General features: G+C 47.3%; 1 protein-coding gene across 2 annotated transcripts in view; it reads left to right on the forward strand.

Annotated features, from left to right (window-relative positions):
* The window catches only part of PSMD1 (proteasome 26S subunit, non-ATPase 1), a 99,881-nt gene that overhangs the window by 64,433 nt on the left and 11,604 nt on the right, over window positions 1-23,844 (forward strand). For both annotated transcript variants that reach the window (XM_044456191.1, XM_044456192.1), the window contains exons 18-19: window positions 3,048-3,164; window positions 21,344-21,446. In XM_044456191.1, coding sequence (XP_044312126.1) covers window positions 3,048-3,164; window positions 21,344-21,446 — 220 coding nt within the window. The remainder of the gene's footprint in view (window positions 1-3,047; window positions 3,165-21,343; window positions 21,447-23,844) is intronic.

The raw sequence follows: 23,844 nt of genomic DNA on the forward strand, positions 1-23,844 counted from the left end.
CACACACACACACACACACACACACACACAGAGAGAGAGAGAGAGAGAGAGAGTGTTTATTATTACATCATAAGTAAGATTTTGCTTTTAATCTAGATGTCTCTTTTATTCACCTTGGGATGTGAAAATGCAGGTTTATTAATTAAATAAACTGTCTCTTAGACTGGTGAAATTCCAGACCCTCCTTTCCTCCCTGTGACAGTGTAGCTGACCCCTATGTAGGGGGTTATGTGCCTGAGAGTCTATGAGAGCCTCTCCCAAATTGGCACTTCCCAGATGTGTTTAACTACAACTCCCATTGTGAGTGTAATCAGTGGCCATGTTGGCTGGGGTTGATAGGAGCAGTAATCCATGACATTTGCTGGGCACAAATTCAGGAAAGGCTAGGCTATTTATTTATTTATTTTTCACACACACCCCACATACCCCTTTCTTCCAGAAATGGCACTTAAAGCAGCTTGCAGGCATAATTGATTAAAACCACAATACATTAGAATGCAGTAAGAACATAATTGTTACAAAATTAAACACGAAAAAGCTGTAGCCAGCCCCACAAGCTGAACTGCAAGCTGAAGACCTCCTTCAGGAAAGCGTTCTTTGCCAGCTGGCAGTGGGGAGCAAGCGAGCTTCCCCCAGAGAGAATCCCACAGTTTGAGATCAGCCACGGAAAAGGCTCTCCCTTGGTCACGTCCACAAAGGTCTCTGAAGGTAGCAGTCTTGAAACAAGGGCTTCTCCAAAAGGTCTTAAGAACTGGGCAACCTCGTATGGGAGAAGTTGGTCTACCTTCCAAGTGGAAGGCTATTATAGAAATTATTTCATTTTTACAGAGCCCGGCAGCTGGAACTCTCTTTGCATGCTCTCTTTGCATGCTGAACAAATTTAAAAGGCAGCCCCATACCGAATGCATTCCAGTAGTCCAAGAGAGATGTAGCTGAGGCATGCAGATCATACATCTCCAAGAATGGAAGTTGTTGATACCTGACTTCCTGGAGCTGAGGCAAAAGCTTCAAATAAAACCTTTCACTGCAGTAATTCCAGCTATTAGCTACAACCCTCTGGAGTCTGCATAAGGATCCTAAGCGAACAGCTCGCACCAAAGTTGCCAGGCAATAATCAGCTCATCAATATCACAACAAGAAACCAAGAATCCCTGGATTCAGCATACAGAACATGTTCCAGGAGGTTGATGGCTCCAAAGCAGAAAGCTTTCCGTGATACCACCCCCACAGTTTACTTCAGGTTGCTCCGGCTTTTCAGATCATCGGGCGTTCAGGCTTGTCAGGGAAGCCTGGCTCTTGGGCCACCGTTGCACCCCTCCGGCCTGCTCCCTTTAGCTGACGGCTCTCCAAAAACACCCTCCAAAACACCTTTTCCTGAAAAGACCTCTGCCTGCTGCCACGGAGGATGTCTCTGGCCGAGCAGCAGGGTCCCTCAAAGTCTAGTGTCTCAGCTGTAGGAGAGAGGCTGTATCAACATCTCACCCCCACCTGGATCACCAGCGAGTGAGTTTCGAGACATCTGACTTTCCCTGGCTTGACCTGACTCTACAGCCTCTCTCCCTATCGCAGAATCAGTTTCAGAAGCTGTGGCAAGGACAGGAGCAAGGGCCCACAGGCAAGGCTAGCGACTGAGGAAGGGCAGAACACCTTTGGCCTTTCCTCTCTGCTTATGGCCAACTTCTGCTTGTACTGGACAAAAATGGGCAACTGTTTGGTATATACTGTCTCAGTCTGTTTTATTTCTCCATAATTTGTGCAGGCAGGGTAATGGAACCTGCCTGGCTGCAGCTCTGTACTTCATTGTTTATTTCTAAAACAAAGGGTCGTGAGCATCTGTTTATACCCATGTGTCTTCTGGGGCTTGCATCAACATATTTTAATGGCTAAGTTAATATATTAGAATTTAGGAGATTGGAAATGAAGTTAAGCTTTTAGTTAAACTGAAGAGGCACTTCCATCATGCATCCTCTATAAATAGTTGTGAGCTCATGTGGTGCTGCAGATCAGGCTTCGACCAATAAATGCACAAAAATACAACTTGGCCTTGTAAAAACCAACTTCGCATAATTAGACTGAAGGTTTTGGAGAGACCATGCAGTGAAACTGGTAATAAAAGCGAACCCCAAGAGCTACACTTGACATCTGCCTGCCTTGTAGTTAACATGAGGTTTTGACATCGTCATGTGTGTCATCTAGGTTGACGCAAATTATATTGTTTTTATATTGTGATTACTTATTTATTGTTGTGAGCCACCCTGAGGCTTTGGCAAATGGAGCAGCATAGAAGCTTCCTAAATAAATATAAATATAAATATAAATATAAATAAATAAATCAGGGCCAGTACTTGAAGGGACAGGGGAGCATTTGAATTTGAATTTTGAATTTTTCAGGCATAAACCCCCTGTTCCTTTCAGCCCTTGGGAATATCTTCACACTGATGTAAGAGTGTGAGAAGGTAAAGCTCCCACCCTGGGCCTTTGCATGGCATTTGAGGTGTTTGCTACCTCTCCCCCCCCCCCCCCCGCCATGAGCCTCTGCGCCTCATTTTGCAGAGCACAATTTCCATCGTCACTGCCCAGGTTCAGCTTGTTGTGTCATCCAGACCCAGGCTGGCATAGCTTGTCAGAGGCGGGAAAGGCCTTCCAGTAACCCTACACCTCCCCATGCACAGTCTTGAAATTGATGGTACTTTTTAAAAGGGTGATGTCTAAAGTAAGCAGCCTTTATAACACTAAACAAGTTGTCAACTTAATACTTTACACACCTCATCTTCCAAGAAGTACAGATTTCCTTAAACAAGGGGGCAAATATCACACGTCCCTGAACTTTTGGGAGTGAATTGAGCAGGTGCCTTAAAACAGATTGTGCTCTCCTGCCCCTTGCCCTATTGTCCGTGTGGTGGGCAGAGTCCACCAATACAATAAGCCACACTGTATTCTGTTGCCTGCTGGAAGATCCTAATCTGATAACCCTGACAAAAGCCTGGTGTTTGAAAAGTAATAAGGTTAATATTCTGTGTGTTCTTTTCTCCTCCCCAACCCCCCAGGAAGCAATTAATTTGCTGGAGCCCATGACAAATGATCCTGTGAACTACGTGCGTCAAGGCGCTCTGATTGCCTCTGCCCTCATCATGATCCAGCAGACAGAAATTCTCTGTCCAAAGGTGAGCGATGGGTTTCCAGCCAGGGAGGTATGCAGGTGAAGAAGGTAACATTTCTGCAGCCCTGTAACCATCGTTGTTTTGGCGAGCAGGTTTCTTTCGGAGCAGTTACTTGCTGGTGTGCTTTGAAAACTTGATTTTTGTAAGGGTGTTTTCAGTCCAGTAATTCACAAGGAGCGTGTGCGCATGAACATCTAGCACTGCTAAATCAAGTTTGACCTGCGGTCTGATCTTATAAATTAGACCAGACTGTTGCCTCTTTCTCAGAAGGTGTGAGAATGTGGGTGCTTATACTCAAATGACAGCAAGCTTTGCAAGGCTCAGTAACTAGAGGCCGAGTTCCCTGACAGCCCCCTGGAGAATAGTCTAGAGCAGGACTGGGGAAGCTTTGGCCTCAGATCCTATTCTGACTCTTCTGGGCTTTTCCAGATAGCCATCCACCACTGGAATCCAGCCCCCAAATGCTTCTCAGAGGGGGAATTAAATCCTTGCCCTGAAAGTTCCAACGTGCCCATTTTTAGAATGTTTGGTGACTAGAAACCTTTAGGCAAACGACCAACTGTTCCTGTGTACGCACGGTTGCCTCACTGTTTTTTAGTTCGCCAAGGCCTGTCTTCTAGCAAACCGATGGTGCATTTTTTCCTGTTAAGTTCAGGCTTAGAAACTAGCAGTTGAGTGAGTGGCAGTATAATTCATTTGCATTTTGCAAATAGGATGATGCCCACCTCGAACAGAAGCTCTTCCAAATTAGAGTCTGTAGATTGATGAGCCATTTCTTAAATCCATAATTAGAGATATTTTATCACAAGCGCGGCAGCTGTCTTTTGGAGAATATGCATGGGACAGTTGATTAGGGACTGCGGGAGTCTTTGTCTTGTACCAATTTGCAATATGTCCATTACTTACATATTGGATTACCTAGTTGAAGGAACTGTTCCATTGGTCATTTAGCTGAGTTTTAATCTGAAACGTAGTTTTGTCTCGCTGTTCTCATTTTGATTAGCAATTAGCACAAAGAACGGTGCTGGATTGGCTATTGTATTGTTTTATGAACTGTTGTAAAACCACCTAGAGAGCTTCTGGTATTGGGAGGTATAGAAATGAATTTAAATGAACAGAGGAGGAGGAAGATGGTGATGGTGTAGACCACAGGTTTGCCTGGTAGCTCATCCAGATAAACCAACGTAAGCTGTGCATCTTTGAGGTGTCATGGATTTCGTTTTGCGTTTTCTGTTCTGATAGTTTGTGATTTTGTAACACAGGCTTCTTGGCTGTATGGAGGCATAGGAGTGGCATTGCTCTAAGGAGCTCATGAGCTGAATGTGGATCTCTGCGAACTCCTGGAATGTTGATTGCACAAGGCTGGAGTGGGTTGAGGCAGCCTGGTACAGAGCTGATAAATCACTGCAAGAAAAGAATATGCAGAAACCACGGGAGTGGGAGTGGGAATCCATGGATCAGATGTCGCAACCTGGGGCCTCAGGATTTGCTGGACTGCGGCTTCCAGTAGAGGAATGGTGAGAATTGCAGTCCAAGTCATCTTGAGCCCCCCATGTTGGGGAAAGCTGTAATGAGTCATCCATCCCTAAAGTGGGATGGCCAAAACCTAAAGCATGCTTTCTTTGCCATATTTCCTTGAAAACCTTCAAAGAAGGGATGTAGGCTTGACTGCAGAACTCCCCATTTCAATTTTGCCTGTATTAGTCTTCCTGGAGCTTCGCAGCTCTTGGTGATGGCTTCATGTGTGATGCATGGGGTGGGCAATTCTGGCAGCACGTTTCCTGCATGGCCGACGTGATCTTGGCGCCCAGTAGTCGTCTTGTCTCAAAGGCAAGCATGGCCGGTTCCTGTCCCCTGTACCTTCCATGTTTGTCTTCTGAATTCTTCGTCATCTTAACAGCTTTGCAGCGTTTCAAGCTTTTGAACTGTGGTTGCTGTCAAGAATTCTGCGCTGAATTCTGCAAACTTCATCTGCAGCAGACAAAGCCAGTTCCCAGTAAGCCACTGTGGGCACTTTGGCCTCAGAGCTCTCAGTGGCAGTGGGGTGCGCAACACGGGCAACTGTGATCGGCAGGTGCCTTGAGGCTGCCGGATTGGCCAGGTGTGGTATGCCAGGGAGGTGGCTCTTTCCAATATATCAGGGGCTCTGAGCCCCCACCTGGTTCCCTAGGTAGGCATCATTGTCAGCTACTGTTAGCAATAGGGCAACCCACTATTAGCAAGCCCTACCTACCTACCTACCTACCGTTCATTTCATTTCATTTCATTTCTATACTGCCCATAGCTGAAGTTCTCTGTATAAGGCATCTTCCCCTGCTTATAGCTTCATACCTGACATGCCTCCGGTTCCAGCTTCTAGTCCCAGTTTTTACTTCTAACTTGATCTTCTGACCTATGCGGAAGAACACAATTCCTTTACCTGGTATAGATTTGGGGTAGCTATCCGCAATCACAACCTGGGCAAAAAGAAGCTTCAGTCTAAAACCAGGCAGCCTAAAACGGCGTTTGCCTTTTGGTGATGCGCCATTTCATTGGTGACCCATGTGCCGGAATACTGCTCAGACATTCTCGGTAGTGCTGCTAGCACTGTCTGGAAGGTCCTCCCGCTTCTTCTGCACATGCGTTTCCTGTTTTTCTCTTCTCTGTCTGTAAAATGAGGCACATTTGCCATTGTCCGGCTCTCATTGATGTGAATGAAAGAAGCGCATGTATGAGCATTTCCTATTTTGTCTGCAGGAAGGGTTTTGTAATACAGCAGGGCTTCTACGACAGGGAATTATCTCCTGGAATAGACTTACTGTAAAAAAAGAAAGTGTTTTGCGCTTGGCAGCTAAATATTGGTTTTTCTGGGAAAGGCTTTCTGTGTGAAGTTGTTGCCGCATTTGAAAACATAAAATTCTTTGTCAGAATAGCTTTTAACTATTTAAAATATGACACCTGTATCATAAGACATCCAAGAACTTCCACGTTTATGAGCTTCCTTGTTTATATAGAAGCACTAAGCAAGAAGCTTAAATCAAAAGGGCTTGGCAGTTGTCCTGGGTTGTTCCGACTCTTTGGTGTGTGTAATGTCACTGCTCGATCAATTGTAAAAACAACCACCTATGTCTTTCCGCATTATGCTTAGTTGAGGGATCGGAATGCCTTTTCCCTGACCCACTTTGTACACAATAGCAGGAAATGACAAGTTAAGTAACCCACAATTGGTTACATGCATTCTTTGGCCATTTTTAATGTTCAACACCCAATTAAGGTAATCCACGGTTAACCTACTGTTAATAGTTAGGTTAACCGTGTGTTGTTTGCTGCCGAATAAGCTTATTGTGTCAGGTTTCAAGCACCACTTAGCAACCCCGAGTCAGGGGCTGGGTTTTTAAAAAGGCTGCACACACCTGGAATGTGTGGTAAAACCCACTGAAGGTGGCAGAAGCAGGGCCAAAGAGCCCTGCCAGAGTGGAAGTCCTGTACTTGATCCTGGAGGTTGTGCTTGTGAGAGAGGCTCCTGAGATATCAGAAATCCTTGCCCGTAACATTTTAAGAGTTAAAACCTTGCTTTAGCAACAAAAAAACCCATCACGGCCCGAAACCCAATTCTGTGTTCTCCAGCATTTTTACCTTAAGAGAAGAGCTGCGTTGCATCAGACTGGAGCTACACGGAGTCCAGTGCTCTGCGCACACAGTGGTGAACCAGGTACCCCTGGGGAGGCTACAGGCAGGCACGAGTGCAGCAGTATCCTCCCACCCGTGTTCCCCATACACTGGCACCAACAATCATACTGTCCCCAGTGCTGGAGGGGAATATATAGCCACTGTGACTGGTGGCCATTGGTGGCCTTATGCGCCATCCGTGTGGGACGGGGCGCACAGCCCTGGGCTTGGTGCGCAGATGGGATTTTCTTCGGCTCAGATTTATTCTCGGAGCTCCACACGCGTTCATCCGTGGTGGCCCAAACCTCAGTTCTGCCAACCAGCAGGGAAAAGGAAACGCCTCCCCTAGGCTGCACCCAGGCACTTTTTAGAGGCCTCTGGCAACAGGAGGAGGCAGAGAATTCCTCGTTCGAATGGCTTCAGGCGGCACTTTCTGCTGGGATCTGCCATCAGTGTTACGCGCTTGATAGGGTAGGGCTATAATAAATAGACACACGCCCCCTTCCGTGTGTGGAAGTGTGTTCAGGAAGGACATGCTAGTTTTAGCTCAGTGGAGCAGGAAGGAAGCGGCAAAGGTGGCACGCTGTGGTTTTCATCTCCTGTTTGTGGCCTTCCCAGAATCCCTTGGGGGATCACTCTAGGAAGCAGGGGGCTAGGCTAGAGAAATAGCCTGGCAAAGGCGCCCATGAACAGCCCAAGATTCTGGGTTTGCACAGAACAACAACCCGCAGTTTGCAACCCAGAGGAATGTCCTGGAATTCGAAAGCCCATACTGAGAGTCAGCATTATGTGCGAACCCAGCCAGTGTGGTGTTGTGACAAGTCTTTTAGGGCTTCTGCTCCTCTTAGACTGCTGCTTTCACTTAATGTGTTCGTTGTTGCCCTCCGCTGCGTGATGGTTAGCATTGCTCTCAGTTCTTGCAGGTTAGTGGTGAGGCCAAGCAAACCTAGCTGGTGCACCTTCAAACATTCCCCAGAACCTCCTGCAGTGCCTTGAGCCTCCGTTCCAGATCACACAGCACTCCTCAGTGGAGCGGCTGACGTGGACTCTGGCAGCTGGAATGCAGGAAATCTCAGCGCCACTACTTCTGAGCAACATCACATAGTCTATAAAATCTGTCAGTTGCAGAATGAAATAGTAGGACAATACATTTCCAGGAGTTTCTTTGCGTTTACAGGACTGAACTATTCTGACATTTGCAGCTTTAAACTAAACTTCTGACTCAGAGACGCATTTCGTTGCCGCCTCTGTAATGGGCTAGTTGCGCTTAACCTGTCTGGAAGCTCATCCTGGGTGGCTATTGTTCTTCTCTCTCATTTCCTCCCAGAGGGCCCTCCACCATACAGGGAAGTTGACTTGCAGTTGTATCCAGGCAGCAAGAGCAGTGGCTCCCAGAGTGGTCCTGGGCAGAGAAGCACTTTGGCCTCCTTCACAGAAGGCAACTCAGCTTGTCCAGGAATTGGACCGTCAATCCCTCTAATGTCTGTTGGTGTTGGGACAAGTGGAAGGATTCTGTGTGCTTTCCAAGCAGCAGTGACCAATTGGAAGCCTCCAAGCTGGAGAAAAGCAAATCCCAGTAGGAAGCAGTTGGATGGAGCAAGAGTGTTTCTTGAGAAAATTTCTTCAGTCCGATCCAGCACAGAATGAGTAGAGACGCAAGAGGCCTCACCTGATTTCACACAAGGCTTCTGTCAGGGATGAAGGGATCCCTCAAGTGGTGCTTAGTAATGAGGGAGGCATCACTTGCGGTCAGCAGCTGCTCATCTGTTCTTACCTCCCCTTTCAGCTGTAACAACTCCCAGCACAGTGGACAGCGGAAACCGTCGCAAGTGAAACCGTTCAGGTCTCAAGCAAATTGCAGAAAGTTTAGTCAGACAGTGGGACAGCCAAAACAGCGAGGAAAACCAGTCCTGCCACCTTGCTGCCTGAGAGCAAAGCGGGAAAGGCAAGATCTCTGCCCTGAAAAGAGAAGGGAGACAGTGCTGCCCAGCACACAGCTGGGCAGAGCTGTAGCTGGGCATCTCCAAAGAACAGGAGATGCCAGCGGAGCAGGCCCGCTCCTTGCCAAAGGCAAGCAGGCAGCTGCAGTGGGGGCTTCTCAGGGCAGAGGTGGGAGCAAAGCTGTAGCCAGGCTGAAAGCAGCCTCCCCCGTCGCCTCATCTGAGGCTGTAAATACTAACCTTTGCAATATTCAAGTGGAGCGGCAGGCCCCCTCTCTTCCTGGGACCCTGGCAGGGCCTGGAGGGGTTCCCCTCTGTGCCTGTTACGATCTGGGCAACTGAGGATACTGCTACTTTTTTAACTTGGAGGACCCACAAGTATTTATTTCTCCAAACGGCTGGTTTCTTTTTCTTTCTCGAGCCAAACTTGCATCCGTGACCCAGGTGCCCGAAGCACTACATCAATAGAATGAAAGGTCAGGACTTGATCAGAATTCAGGTGTAGGGCTGTAATTCAGTGGCAAAACTCTTGTTTCCTGCACAGAAAGCTCTAGATTAAATTCCTGGAATTTCCAATTAAAATCACTAGTTGCAGGGTGGAAAAATCTATTTAAGAAGGCGTCAAAGGAGAGGCGTCAAAGGAGAGAGGAGCTGTTTCATAGTATTAGTCACGATGACTATGTATTATGTTCCATGTCGGAAACAGTGTTCCTTTTGCTACCAGTTACTAGGAAGTACATGTGGGAGGTTGCTGTTGGCTTCATGTCTTGCTTGTGGAGTGGTCCTTGGGCCTCCGGTTGGCCGATGCATCCAGCACAACTCCTTTTCCGTTTGTATAGGCTGCTGCAACAGACAGCCATGAGTACAACCTAGGCCAGTGATCCAGTGGCCTGAGCATAAGGCAGATTCTCATGTTCTGCTCTGCGAGTGAGTGCATTCCACTTTCCAGTCATATTTGCATGGCTGTACAGTAAGCTGTGGTGGCCTTAGCCCAGTGTTGAGTGGGAGGTGGAGTAACTTAGCAATAGAATCTAGCTGTTGGCCATTTTGTTTGAAGAGCATTGCTCTTCCTTTCACAAGCAGTGCCCTTTCTTGAGGCAGTTTCCGCTGTGGGAAGAGATGCTGGTGGCTCCCCTAGAAGCTGCCCATTGCTTACCTGCTGCTTGTGTGCCTGGCCTTTGGCGAGTATCGTTGCTCACACAGGTGACTTCTCGTGAATCCGGTCCACATGCGGGGGTGCGCCCAGCTGCGTGTTGGCTCAGCCCCTCTTGGAAGGCAGGCGTAGGCAACCTGGTGCCCCCCAGAATTTTTGGGCTATAAACTTCATCATCTCATGCTGGCTGGGGCTTAGGGGAGTTTGTGGCCAAAAACACTTAGAGGGCACCAAGTGAGGAAATACAGTTTTGTGGTAATTCACCTTGCACTTGAATAAGTACAAGAAAGCATTCTGCTTCCTTGGTGGTTGAGACTTTTATTTCTGAGCCAGAGGTTCTGGTTTTCCACGTCTGTTCATTATGTTTCCTGCACGCAGGCGTGGAAATGAATTAAAGAGCTCAAATTTCAGTAGTGATCGTTTTGTTGTACTATGAGCAGCCAAATGATGTTCCATTAGTGCATTTTCATTAAAGCGGACTCACAAATAGGATGGGGGAGGGGAATTCTAATGGGCTGTGTGACGATAATAAAAATGAGGTGCCAGTCACTGACTTAGATGCCACTTTCACCAGTGGGGGGCAGGAACAAACTCTTCCTCATGTACTTCACCCACAGGAGCTTATACCTCTAAAAGTGGGACATAAAATATCCTAAGAAATCAACTGATTCTTGCATTGAGGGTATTAACATGGAAATTTGCATTAACATGGAAAGCTGGGTAAATCATGACCATTGTTAAACAAAAGCCAGTCCTGTGAATGAGGATGAAGTTCATCCAGAATTTTCTTTCTGATATTCAAAAGTAGCCTGGAACATAAAATATTTCTAGAAATCTGTTGATATTTGCCTTTTGGTTTGGTTTGGTTTGGTCCCAGACAATGCAAAGTATTGGACTCTTGTACAAATCCCATGGGGTATTTCAAACAAAAACTGATCCATGGAACTAGATTTGGCTGCTATCCTACACCTGAACCCAGTGGAATATCTGAAATTCCATATACCTGAACCCAGTTGAATTTACTTCTGAGTAGAGATGTTTAAGTTTGTGGTGTCCTTTTGACATCACATGCATGGAGTTGTTTGGGGACATTTTACTATAAAAATAAGCTTAGGGTAATAACATTATTTGTGGAATTTTTCCCCCTAACAGGAATGCGCTTAAAATTGGGACTTAAAAATGTTGATCTTTGCATGGAGAAGAGGGCTAAGGGTCTTCCTTTTGTGGAGGAGGAGGAGGAGGAAGCTTATCAGTTCCAGTTAACTCTTGATCCACAAGAGTGACTGAGGGATCACTCACGAGAATTGCTATTTGAATAAGCAGAATTGTTCCTTGAGAAGTGAAATTCTAATTGAACCAGCTCTCCTTTCCCACTGGATCTATTCGCAGTGCCGGCAAATTTTGGATCTACTCGTACGTACCAGATTTCCTCCAATAGGTCAGTGTCCAGTGAAGACCAAGAACTCAGGGCCTTCTTGTAGAGCTTTGGATGCTTGCTCCCCCTGGAAATCCTGCACTGGTCAGTCTCAGCAGCTGCCTCCTTGCTCCACCCCATCACCATATGCTTGGTCACATCCCCTCTCGGGTCCTGTATAAGCTTCGTCCTATTTTGGCTCTGCAGCGAAGCACTTCCTTTAAGAAGCAAACACCCTGTTTTCCTGTCTTGCTCCATCGTGCTCTTTGGCACTGAACTTGGCTTGGCCTCCCAGCTACACATCTGTCTTCTCCTGGAACTAAATATTCAAGCTTGGCTCTCCCCCTGGAGAAAATCCGCCGACCTAGCAATGCGGCTTGCCTCCTCGCAGTCACACCCCCACTGGTGGAACCCTTCTCAGAAGAGGAGCTAAAGCTTTCAGAGGTCAGGGCACCCCACGGCTACCAGGATCCGGTGACCAGATTCTTCAGACAAGATCTCGCAGGTGGCAGTGACAGGGCTGAGCAGTTCCTCCGCCCCCAAAGACATTCTTGCCTTGATTGCAAAGGAGAACTTCTCAGGAGGAAGGGGTCCCTCGTGAGCCCCCCCCCCCCCCCCCCCCTCAATAGGACTTCTTAGGGCTATAGCAAACTGCAGCTGAGCTCTGAGTGGGGCTCAGAAAGCTCTGGCGGTAGAAGCTGTCAGTTGCAGCCTAGTTAGTGCCGGAACTGCATCAGTCTGCCAGCTCTGCTGCCTTGCCTCTCGTTTCCCTGCTCTCGCTTTGTGCGACTCACTCTTGGACTCCCCCTTGACGCTGCTGGCTGGACTGTAGGTCTCTTAGTGTGCATGGACACCAGCTGCTGGGGAAGCTGGGCAAGAGGGAGCTGCCGCACTCAGGTCGTGCCTGTGCGATTCCCAGGGGCAGCTGGTTGGCCACTCTGCCAACATAGTGCTGAACGAGCCGGGCCCTCAGTTCGCTCAGGTGCTCCTCTGTATTGTGTCTGACTCCATGTCTGTGTTTTGACCGGGCCGCCTCTGAGACTTCTCTTCCAGAAACCACCTACTTGCCTTGCTTTAATGTGCCCGGTCACTTGTCCGCGTAATTGACTAGCCCACTGCATCCGTCCTGGTGTCGCCTCACCCGGAGACCTGTTCTGCCAGATCAAGCCACCTAGTTTATCACAAAAGTTCCTGATCCAGCAGGGAAACAAGAGAAGCACCTTTTTCATGGCATGGAGAACATGAGAGCCATGGATGGATCAGAACAGGGGTTCATCTAGTCCAGCATCCTGTGGATGCCCACAGAAAACACACCAGCAGAGCTTGAGTGCAGTTGCCACCTTCTTCTTTTTTTTAATAAAGATTTTTATTAAAATTTTTAAACTAAAAACTAAAAACATCAGTCATCAAATACATCGGACGTACTGGGTCAGCCCCTTATAACGTATCTTTTTAACATTCTATAATCAAATTCAAATCAATTTATAAAAATTTAAAAGCATCTTTAAATCTAAGCCAAGTCCCGTTTCTCCAGCCAATCATAAAAAAGGTCCCAAGTTTGATAGAGCAGTTGCCATGTTCTGATAGCCTTTCTTGGATAAAAGCGGCCAGTGGATTCCTTTATACCCGGATCCTTCTGAAATGTGAATCTTTTCACTGTGCATCGCATCCAATGCACTTGGGAGGAGAGTGTTGTATTATCCTAGAGTGAACTTACAATATTATCATAACAATTTGTCTTTAAAAGTAAGGTTGGTATTGTTTCCGCTTCTGTGGAAATTAGGAGTTGAGTAGCTGTGGCTTTTGACATCCAGGATGCTAGCTGGCTATAAATGAAGTGAAGTGTATCGCTGATGTTGCCCTGGACTTGGCCAAAACGAATCCCAACATGCCTGTAAAATTTCAAAGAGCCAAGAAATTTTGTCCAGGGTGGAGGATGTGGAAGCCCTTGCTCTTTATACTTTGCTCTAAAAATAATGCCAGGCGGCACATTCTTCCCAGTTCTCGCATGCCTAAAGAGCTGAGGCAGCGTTACACTTGCCTGCAAAGGAAATTGGTCTGGAATAGACGTGGGCAGACGCAGAGAGGAAGCGTGTGCACAGGACTAGCCCCGTATGGACTCAGTAGGATTCACAAGCCCGGTCCAGAAAGGAGGAGGACCCTTATTTTAGTCAAAAACCATCCCTCAAGCCGCCCTGATACCCCCTGGTTAGTAATTGGGTTTGTGGTACCCATGATGGGTTCTCATGCTCTCTAAATCTGGGCGACTGACCCCATTGCGGGTACTGGGGACCAGATACTAAACCACTTGGCAAGTGCAGCAAAACCCACTTGCTGTTTTTGCCCAGCGCTCCTGAGTGACTGGGGGCAACTGGCACTGACTTTCCAACACCCCACTGTGATCACAAGTGCTTAGTGCACTTGCTGCTGCTTTTTTTCCCACTTTACCTTTTCTGGGGAAGAGCCAATCCTGCCCTGGCAGCCCCAGTAGCACCTCAGAGGGGCTGCCCATGGTTGCCAAACAAATTTTTATTTTTTCATCCCTCCTAATCTTTGTCAAATTTTCAAGATTACTTTAATTATTATTTTTTACTTACACATGCATAACAGTGGGAATAGGGAGGCATGAAGAGTGTGATGTTCAGAAAGGCTGCCTGCTAGCAAAGTCTAGTAAGTCCTGACCCTCAATATTGTCCCATAGGGGGCGCAAGAGAGTTTGTTTTCTCCTTTGGCTTACATTTGACAGCTATCAAAAGGTGAGCTGTCAAATATACCAAAAGTATGGGTAATCTTAGCTTGCAGTTGCAGAATATTGCATCATCCACCCTCTCTGTGACAAGATCCCTGGGTTTTCAGGGCTAGCGGAGGAATCAATGCGTCTAGGAGTGCCCTCACTTTTGCTAAAATTCAATTCTGGATTCTGTCTAGACAAAAGTGCAGGCTTCCCCAGTTTTCATAGTAGTTTGTAAAGCGAACCTTAGGAAGGGTTAAAAAAAATGGATGGCAATTTATATGGGTAGACAGAGTCTATATACTTGTATAATTTCCTGCCAAAAATAATACGTATAATTACTTGCCGGCAGCCCCTGTGGAGTGCTGTCCAAGATTGGACTTTGCCAGTAGCCACTCACTTTGTCCCATCAGAGCTACCGATTCCTACCCCTGAACAACTGCAGAGATCGCTTTAAGATCACAAATATCTGTGAAAATTAGAAATGACCACCAATGCTTTGCAACCCCAGGCAGCCCCTCCAAGATGCTGCTGGAGTACTTAGAATGGACAGTCCATTGTCCAGATGGGCCCTTTCTAACTCTATTAGTCTGATTTTGTTTCTTACCAAAGCAGTTAATCCTTACTCTTCACACAAGATAGGCTGGATTCTGCAGAGGGTATAAATTGATACAATGAGCATGTTTCTCACTTGGTAGACTGGATCCCCCGTGTAATACTGTGTGTCATAGGTTTTAGTTGTCGAGAGGGCTGGGCCAAAAGCCATACAGGAAATGGAGTTCCAGAGGCTGGGTAGCCAAGCACCCTTTGGAGGTCAAATCAGGCATTGCCCCAACAGCTTCAAGCAGAGCATAAGAAAAAAAGAAACTTGCTTTTCTAACGTGAAATGTGAGATTCTTGGGAAAAATAAGTTCTGCACCCAACACCACACTGAGACTTTTTGTGCTCGTTCAGAATTAATGGTGGCATGCAGAGAACTCTGCTTGGAAATTTGCCCTGACAGATGATGTTTATCTGTTAGATGCCCTGTAACTGTTTCTTGGAGCTAGGTTGGGTCTGAAACATGTGGACTGCTGAACACGGAGGGAGAAAAACCTTATATGTGAGTTCAGCTGTTTGACTCTGCTCTGATTTTTGATTGATTTTTGTGTTCAAACTTACTGTTCTGTAGAGGGAATGATCCGAGACAGACAGAAAACGTGTATGGCAGAAACACGCTCTCCCAGACCGCATTCCCTTGCTGCTTGTAGAATCATTTTGCTAGCCCAGGCTGCAGACAAGTTCTCAAAGCGCAGTTGAATTTTCAGGGATACCCAGAGCTTGGCTTGCAGTGCAGAAGCTTCCTTCCGGAGCCACCCCATCCTCACCAGGCACCCCCTGAAGCTGCGGGGGATTCTGCCTGGCTGTCCCTGCTCCATTCTTGTTTGGGGTCCCAAAAGGCAGAAGGCTTTTCCAGTCTCTCAGATTTAAGTGAAAATGGTAGCTTAGAACTTTAAAACAGCCATTTCATTCTTGTGAGAGAAGAAACCATCATAAGATATAAACAGATCTTACCTTTCCAGAAACTTTAAACAGTCCCCCACTTTTTTTTGGGGGGGGGAGAGAAAAATGGAATTTAGGGGAAATGTGTAATATGTACTTCCCTAACCATGTGAAATTATTTTACTACTTTAGCAATATTAGGTGCATTCTTCATAATATAACGTATACAGTAAAAGGTTGCTTTTGGGGCTTATTGATGAATTTTCCATAAATGTATTCAAAAGTTTTAATCAAAATACTTGGAATATTTTGGTAAACATGTCTTCAAATATTTTTCTGTGCTGTCTTTTAGGGTTGTGGGTGTAAGACCCACTCTGTGTCATGGGTCTTACTTCCAAAGAAGCATGTATGGAATTGCAGCCTCAAAAGTAACAATGCTATAATTTTGTACAAACAGAATTTTGAATATATCCAGTATACACAGACCCAGCTGTGGCTTCCTGTGCTGCAAGGCACCCCTTCCCCAAAAGGTCCAATCTTAGTGCAAGGTTAGGCAGAAAAAAGGTGTATAAGACCGTTTTTTAGATTTATGCATTTTAACCTGAAAATAGGAAAGACCACAAGTCAAAAAACAAAGCCACAAACTTTCTGTTAAATAAATCCATTTAAGCAAAAAATAGTCTCATGTAGTCGCTATACTAAGGACTTGAAGCATGCTTTGGTATCAGGTTAAACCTGTCAGCGACACTATAAACTGAATATCAGAATTGTTTTTCTCTAGCGCTGTAGATTGTCCTGCATAAACATTCCCACACTGCATATTTTTAAAGCTTTTCACTCATTCCTAATGAGAAAATACTTCAGAGGAGTGTTTCAGGGTCCTCCAAATGTTCTGCTTCTCAGTAAATAAATTAAAGGGGCACAGGGAGTCTGCTTTTTCCTGGGCCTTCACATCTCTAGAAGGAAGTTGGCAGGGCTAGTGGAGGGAAGGAAGGTTTCAAAGAAAAGAAGGATTTTTCTTCTCGTATAAATTTATAATCAGACCAGTGGGAAAGGTTGGGACAGAATGAAGGTAACGCATAACCTGGGATTGAGTCTCTTAGCAAGCATGTTTGAACTCCACAGCAAACACTACCGTCTAAAATGGAAATGTCATTTTGAAAGGGGCAGTCTCTAAAACGGGACACCTGTGCTAATGAGTTAAGAACTGGCCCCCTCAAAGTCCCCAGCCTGACTACATTGGACTCAGGAGGCCTGTTTGCCCACTGGGGCAATGGCTTTTGACCGCACATGGGGCATCTTGTTTGGCTGTCCTCCGTGGGCCAAAATGGGTCACCCTTGTCATTTGCTTTTCTCAGTCACTGAGCACAGCTCCGTGGCCAAGGCCCTGCTTTGCAGGCTGACTGTCCCAGCTTTGCTCTCTGGCACCTCCAGGTCGGGCTTGAAAAACTGCCCAGAACCTTGAAGAGCCATTGCCTGTCGGGGTCAGCGGTCCTAGGCAAGGGGACCGAGGGTCTGCCGCAAGAGGGGGCAAATTTCAGTGTTCGTTTCTGCACACAACCCGCGAGGATGCAAGGGCTCCGTGTGAAATCCACACAGCCAGTGTGCCGCTGAACCCAGCAGACTCCCTGCTCGCTCTGCTGTGCCAAGACTCACCACTGTTCCAGGCCTGGCACTTCCCAGATGGTCTCCTCTTGGGAAGAGGGAGTAGGGGCAGAATTCTGACCCGTGTCTGCATTGTGTGTGGTCGGATCCTTTAGTCACCCCCACATCGGGATTGTCCACCCCACAGGAGGGAGCCCGATGCCCCAAACCTGCCTCATTCCAGTCCCATAAGCCCTTCAGGTCATGGACTTGTGCAAAGAGGTGGAGGACCGTGCTTCCCTGAGGGGGTAATTCTTCCCCCTGCTCTGAAAGGGGGCTCTTTTTGACAGGGCTGTGATGTTTGCCTCCACTTTTAATCCAGATGATAAGCATGCTGAGTTGGCACTGGCATCCGTCGCCTTCTGGTGGGGTGTGGCTGAGGGACTCCACGTTCAAGCGGAACTGGAGATGCCGAACGGCTTCTGTCCCAAGCAGTTGACCAGCCAGCAGTCGTTGCCCATCGTACACAGAGGCCTTTTGCTGTCAGACTGCAGACGCCAGTGGGAACATTAGCAGATCTGCAGAATGTCTCCTGGCCTTGCCCAGGATGTCTTTCTCTGAAGATTTGATTATGGTGTGAATTCCAGATCATGGCCCATGTGGCTAGCAACTTTTCCCCCTTAATTCTCACCGTTTATAGCAGCTGTCAAAGGCTTATAAACAACCTGAACCCATGAATCCTCAGAGCCACAGGAATGAGGTGGCAGTACCCTAAGCAAAAAGCAACCTGGTTTCAATCGTTCATCATCTTGTGGCAGCTCCTTTTGCTGTCTTTCTTACCGGGAAAATTCTTTTTTTCTATGCAAAGTGTTGAAAGACACTCAAACCTAACTCTTTCTGCTTCCTTTGAAGATTTTAAGCCTGTTCCACCTATCCCACATGAGCAGAATCTAGTAATGAGAGAAAGATTTGGCGCCTTCAGGACATCATTGCTTGCAAATCACTGTCAAATTTCCCTCTTTGGGGCTGGCATTCAACAGCTAGGATCGAGTGTGCGTGGGGCAGCCTTCCTTGATGTGGTACCCGCCTTCCAGACGTGTTGCACGACAGCTCTCGTAAATCGTGGGCATGCTGGCCAGAAAAGTTGGGAGTCGTAACCCAGTGGGGCCTGCCGGTTAGAGTGTTGGACTGCAGCTCGGGGTGTCCAGGTTGATGTCTCCCCTCAGCCATGACGTTCACAGGGCGACTCTGGGTTGTCACTGGCTCTCAGCTTCACCTCCTTCATAGGGTTGTTGTGAGGAAGGAATGGAGAAGAGGAAGGGGATCGTGTAAGCTGCCTCGGGATCCTTGCAGGAATAAAGGCAGGATGCAAAGCCACTAAATAGCATGGGCCTGGAGAACACCGAGTTGGAGAAAACGGGGGTGCATGAGTGGGGTGAGGAGGCCTTTAAAGTCAATTGAGGGGTCTTTTGTGTCTGTGTGTGCAAATGTATCCTTTCTTTCTGATTTATTGTGGGCTACTCTGAGCCCTCGGGAAGGGCTGGGAGGAGAACTGATTACTTTTTTTAAATAAGAATTTTCTGGCTCTGTGTGTGTGTGTGAGAGAGAGAGAGACTTTGATTTGCTCACCAGAGTTCCAGTCACCTGTAATTTCCAGCAACTGCCCCAGTTCTCATTCCTCACATCTCAAGGACCTGGTTCACACGTAACAGCACTCCAGAGTACGGACTGAATTTCAGGTTGCCATTAAGTGCTAATCCTGCATGTTTGATCATGAGTTGTTGGATTGTTAATCACAAAGAAGCCAGGGAGGGGGGACATGTTTTTTTACTAGGTGCTGAACTCTGAATTAGTCATGGTTGACAACGCTTAGTTAAACAGTGATGCAGGATTTGACAGTCCATGACCCGATGAGATCCTATATTCAACCCATACTCTGGATTGTTACAAGTGAATGCAGCCTGGAAGTTATTCATTAAATTTAAGACCAGAACTACAGATCGGATACTAGCGTGTGCCATAAGACTGGGATGGGCACTTTGTGGTGAGTTATCTGTAACTCTTCTGGTGTTGTTCAGCTCTAACCAGTGCCACAGCTGTTCAAGGAATATGGGAATTGTAATCCAGTGGAAATATCGGGAGGACCAGTTTCCCCATCCTTGAGCTATGCAAGACTTTCTCCGGAGTGTGCAATTCGCATCAGAGAATGAGTTACGGGGGAAGATGCTCTGTCATTCCCCCTATCGCCCCCTCTTTCGTTCTGCACTTTTCTACCAAATGACTCCCCTACCAGGTTTCTAGAAAAGTCATAAGTTGCCAAGTAACAAATCTTTTCTGTCCTGAATGGGACGCTCGAGGTGCCTCACGTGCATATGGAAACATTGCTGCTTATCTCACAAATGTCCCCATTTTGTCCTATTTCCCAGGGGCGCCCATAGCACAGTGGTGCAGTGCCTGCTTTGCATGGAGCTCCCTGGTCCAGCCCTAGGAGCTAGCCCTGCAATGAGAGCTGAGAGAGCTGGGCCTGTGCAGCCTCGAGAAGAGAAGAGAAGACGATGAGGGGACATGATGTTGTTGTTGTTGTTAGTCGCGAAGTCGTGTCCGACCCATCGTGACCCCATGGACAACATTCCTCCAGGCCTTCCTGTCCTCCACCATCCCCGGAGTCCACTCAAGCTCACACCGACTGCTTCAGTGGCTCCATCCAGCCACCTCATCCTCTGCCGTCCCCTTCTTCCTTTGCCTTCAATTGTTCCCAGCATTAGGCTCTTCTCCAGGGAGTCCTTCCTTCTCGTTAGGTGGCCAAAGTATTTGAGTTTCATCTTCAGTATCCGGCCTCCTAAAGATAGTATACCTTTAAAGATAAAGATAAAGATATGATATCTTCTAAAGGGGACATGATAGCCCTCTGCAAAGTGCACAAAGAGGAAGGAAAGGTCCTCTTCTCACCCATCCCCAAGTGTATGACTTGGAACAACAAACTTAAACTACAACACACCAGGTTCAGGCTAGAAATCAGGAAAAGTTCTCTCACTGTCAGAGCAATACGACAATGAAACCAGGTGCCCGGAGAGGTGGTGGGCTCTCCCACACTCGAGACATTCAAGGCAAAACTGGACGGCCATCTGAGTGGGATGGTGTGACTTCGCATCATAGACCAGCAGGGGGTTGGACCCGAGGGCCTTCTTGGCCCCTTCCTTCTCGGCTATTCTATGAATCTATAAGTAGGGGTGGGAAAGGATCTTACCAGGAACCTGCCAGGGCTGGATGAACCAAGGAGCTGACCCTGTCTGGAAGACTTGGAAGACTTGCCCTTGGGCAGTGCTGGCAGGAGCCCCCCAAACCACTGAAGAGTCGCTCTCTACTTATAAAGAACCACAGGGGACCCCCCCCCCCACCAGCGGATCCTCTTTGCAGAAGACACTGGTGCCACTGCCCAAGGATCCCCCACTCCCGTGTTCTCTCGGACTGAGTTTTCTCCTCTAAAAGCTTGTGGAGCCATGCTTTGTGTAAGGTCACCCTTACTAGCAGTTGGAGCCTTGAAGTCTTCCTTGTTTAGTCTTTCCCCCAAAAAAAGATTTTTAAAGCAATTTCAAGCCTTTCCAGTGAAATAAATACTGCATGAATATAAGGCAGTCTTCCATGTTTCCTTTTATCATCAGCTTTTACGGAAATTCTGCTCGGTTCATTGTTCTAAAGCAATTCTAAACATGCAGGGGAATTGGCTTAGGAATGAACCGTGTTAGTGGCTTCCATAATTTCGTTTGATTTATAAGGCGAATGGAGTAATGGGAAGAACTGCATCCTGCTTTAGGAACATACTCTTTGTCCTTGTACAGAAATGTGCTGGCTTGCTTTGTTGGCTGCTGCACAAGGATGTTCCTTTGTACGAGAAAGCAAGGGGGAAAGGCAGGTGGCCACCCCTGTGTATAAGCATCTTACGCTGCTCTTGCCCGTGCCTATTTACAGCATCCGCTTCTGAGTAAACATGTGCCTGGATGGTTACACCCTAAACTCCGTTTTCTGGTCCTATAGGACGGCAGGTGCTGCCTTTTCCCCTTGTGCGTTTGGGTATACTGTGAACTGGTTTATTGGAAGAGGTCATGCTTCTGTGCGTTTTGTTTTTGAGTTTTCTACTTGGGATTCCCTGCACCTTGCAGTATTCCTTTTCTGTAGTTTGTTTTGATAATTGCATGTGAACTTTGTGCTTTTTCTCTCTCTGTTCCACAGGTCAGCCAGTTCAGACAGCTGTATTCCAAAGTCATCAACGATAAACACGATGATGTGATGGCCAAATTTGGAGCGATCCTCGCTCAAGGCATATTGGATGCAGGTACTTCCGATGCTGCAATACTTCCTTGGGCTTAGGCAGTCCCTGTATGTAAATTAATTCATTTACCAGGTGGATTCGGCACACTGCTGGAATCAGCTGAACAGGCTGACTCACACGAGGCCCATCCAGGCTTATTTCTTCGCTTCACGTGTGGAATGTGCACCTTGACAGCATTTTGCTTTGGGTTTTTAAGGGGAGGAGGAGGAGAGTCCTGACGGGGGTGATGTCATCCTTCTGGGTTTCATGGCCGTGCTCCCCCCCCCCCCGGTTTTCCCCAACTGTCATTCATGCAGTGGCTTCCCTGTTTTTGTACAGCCCCCCCCCCGATTCTAAAAGGTTTCAGTGCTTCTCCTTGAAACTCAGTTATTGCTAGGAAGAGCATTGAAGTATGCTATATTTTTCACATTTTTGGCCCCATCCCATTACCCTGTGGCCCCATCCGCTAGACTGTGGCTTCTGATAATTTCTCCAAAGTGGAATTTAACCCTGAGGCTGAAAATGGCCCCCCATCCCTGTGTTAATATGCATTCCACTTCTCAGTTTGCAACAGACCCCAAGGAGCTTATAGTCTAAAATTCTGCAGAGGGGAAAGGGAGGAAGGGGTGGGAAGTGAAGGCAGGATATAAACAGAGAAATGGTACGCATTTGCTTCGGTTGCACATACTGACATGTCATTCTAGTATGGCTTTGCTGAATCCTTCGTGGAAAGGTGGGGGGATTTGAAGGAGGGAGGAGGTGCTGCGGCAGCTGGTTCTGAGCCGGAATTCGGGGAAGGGCAAAGCCTTTGTGCCACCTCCTCTGGATCGATGCCGAGAGAGGTGTGCAGCCAAGTGGAACTGCATCTTTTCGTATGCCTGTTGATTGTCACGTGCAAAATGGATCTGTGCTAACATCTCCACTGCCTGCCAGTTCATTCACCAAGCGGATGAGGTCAGCTGCTGCAGAGGCCAGGCTGTAATAGGAGGGAAACGGCCAGATGGCATTCTCCTCGCATGAGGCGTCCTGGGATATGTAGCAAGCAGGCCCCTATTCAGGAGTGGGTAGGGTATAATTTATCAGCTGGACACACGTTCTGGAGTGCCTGCATATATTTGGACACAAGACCATTGCAGGCAAGAAACTAAACAGTGCGCACACATTCAGAGACTTGGGCGCTCTCACGGTCACCTTCAAAGGCATCCTGCTGTTTGACATCCATTAATCCAGAAAAGAAATTGCTGTGCTGCGAGCTGTGAATTTGTGGGTTCAGAACCGCCACTGACAGTGTCTCAAGAGCTCCTAAGAAGACGGTTTCACGCTCTTGTTCTGTTCGCTGCTGAGCAAAATCCAACTAGTGCCATGGCAGAGGTGGGCTTTGTCATCTCATGCACTTGAATTTTCTATACCCCACGGAGTCATTGTGCTCTTCCGTGTTGGAAGCGCTTGTCTTGCAGGGGGTGGGGGTGCCCTACTTCCAGGTAACACATGCCAGCATTTATATGCTCAGTCTGGTTCCTTTTGTTCAGAGGTTTGCTGCTGGTGAGTAGATTAGAACCTGGAAGCTTCTTACGTATCCAACATTTACCTCAAGCAGACTTCTCCTTCCTGGTGCACACTAGATGTTTTGGACTTCCAATCCCATCAGCCCCAACCAGCATGGCCAGTGGTCAGAAATGCTGAGAATTGTCATCCAAAACATCTGGAAGGCAGCAGCTGGAGAGGACTGACCCACCCGGAATATCCAGAATGCTTCATGTATGGTAACCTTGTACGCTTTCTGACAGTCCTTTCGGCAGGGCAGCATTGCTGGTCCCTGCGAGGCCGAGAAGTTGTGGGCTGCCCATAGCTACCCAGCTGAATTTATGGCAGCCTCAAACGTGGAAGCACATCCACAGGGGCAGCCGGAGTCCTTAAAAGACCTTTGCTCCAAGGTTGCATCAGACTCCTTCTCAAAACGTACTGTTGTTACCTGCCTCGCTTTGAGTTTCCTGTGGCACAATTGGAAATGGGCTTTTCATTAATTATTAGAGTTGTTCGGAGCAATTGCACTGATAAAGCACATCAGTAGAGCAGCGCTCCAAATGAGACTTGGCCTTTTGGATTTTATTGTGTGCATGAATCACTAGGTTGACACGTTCTGAAATTGAACCCACCCCAGTTTGCCGTCTCTCTGAATGTAGCGGTTGACCATTCTTTTCTGGACGCATATCTCAGGCTGTCTCAACAAAATGATTTGTCCCCATTGTCTGATGAAAAGCGTGATTCTTTCTGAGGGACAGAATGATACCACCTTGCATCTTGAGGGTGGATTTCATCACACCCAGATAGAAAGATTAGGCTGCATGGTTTCATGGGACTTGACACCCAGAGCCCATCTCAGGAGGTTATGGGAAGGGTAACTCGAAATGTCTGTGGCTGT

Source organism: Varanus komodoensis, unplaced genomic scaffold, assembly GCF_004798865.1.
Source record: "Varanus komodoensis strain SLA01 unplaced genomic scaffold, ASM479886v1 scaffold82, whole genome shotgun sequence".
In the NCBI taxonomy this organism is placed as follows: domain Eukaryota; kingdom Metazoa; phylum Chordata; class Lepidosauria; order Squamata; family Varanidae; genus Varanus; species Varanus komodoensis.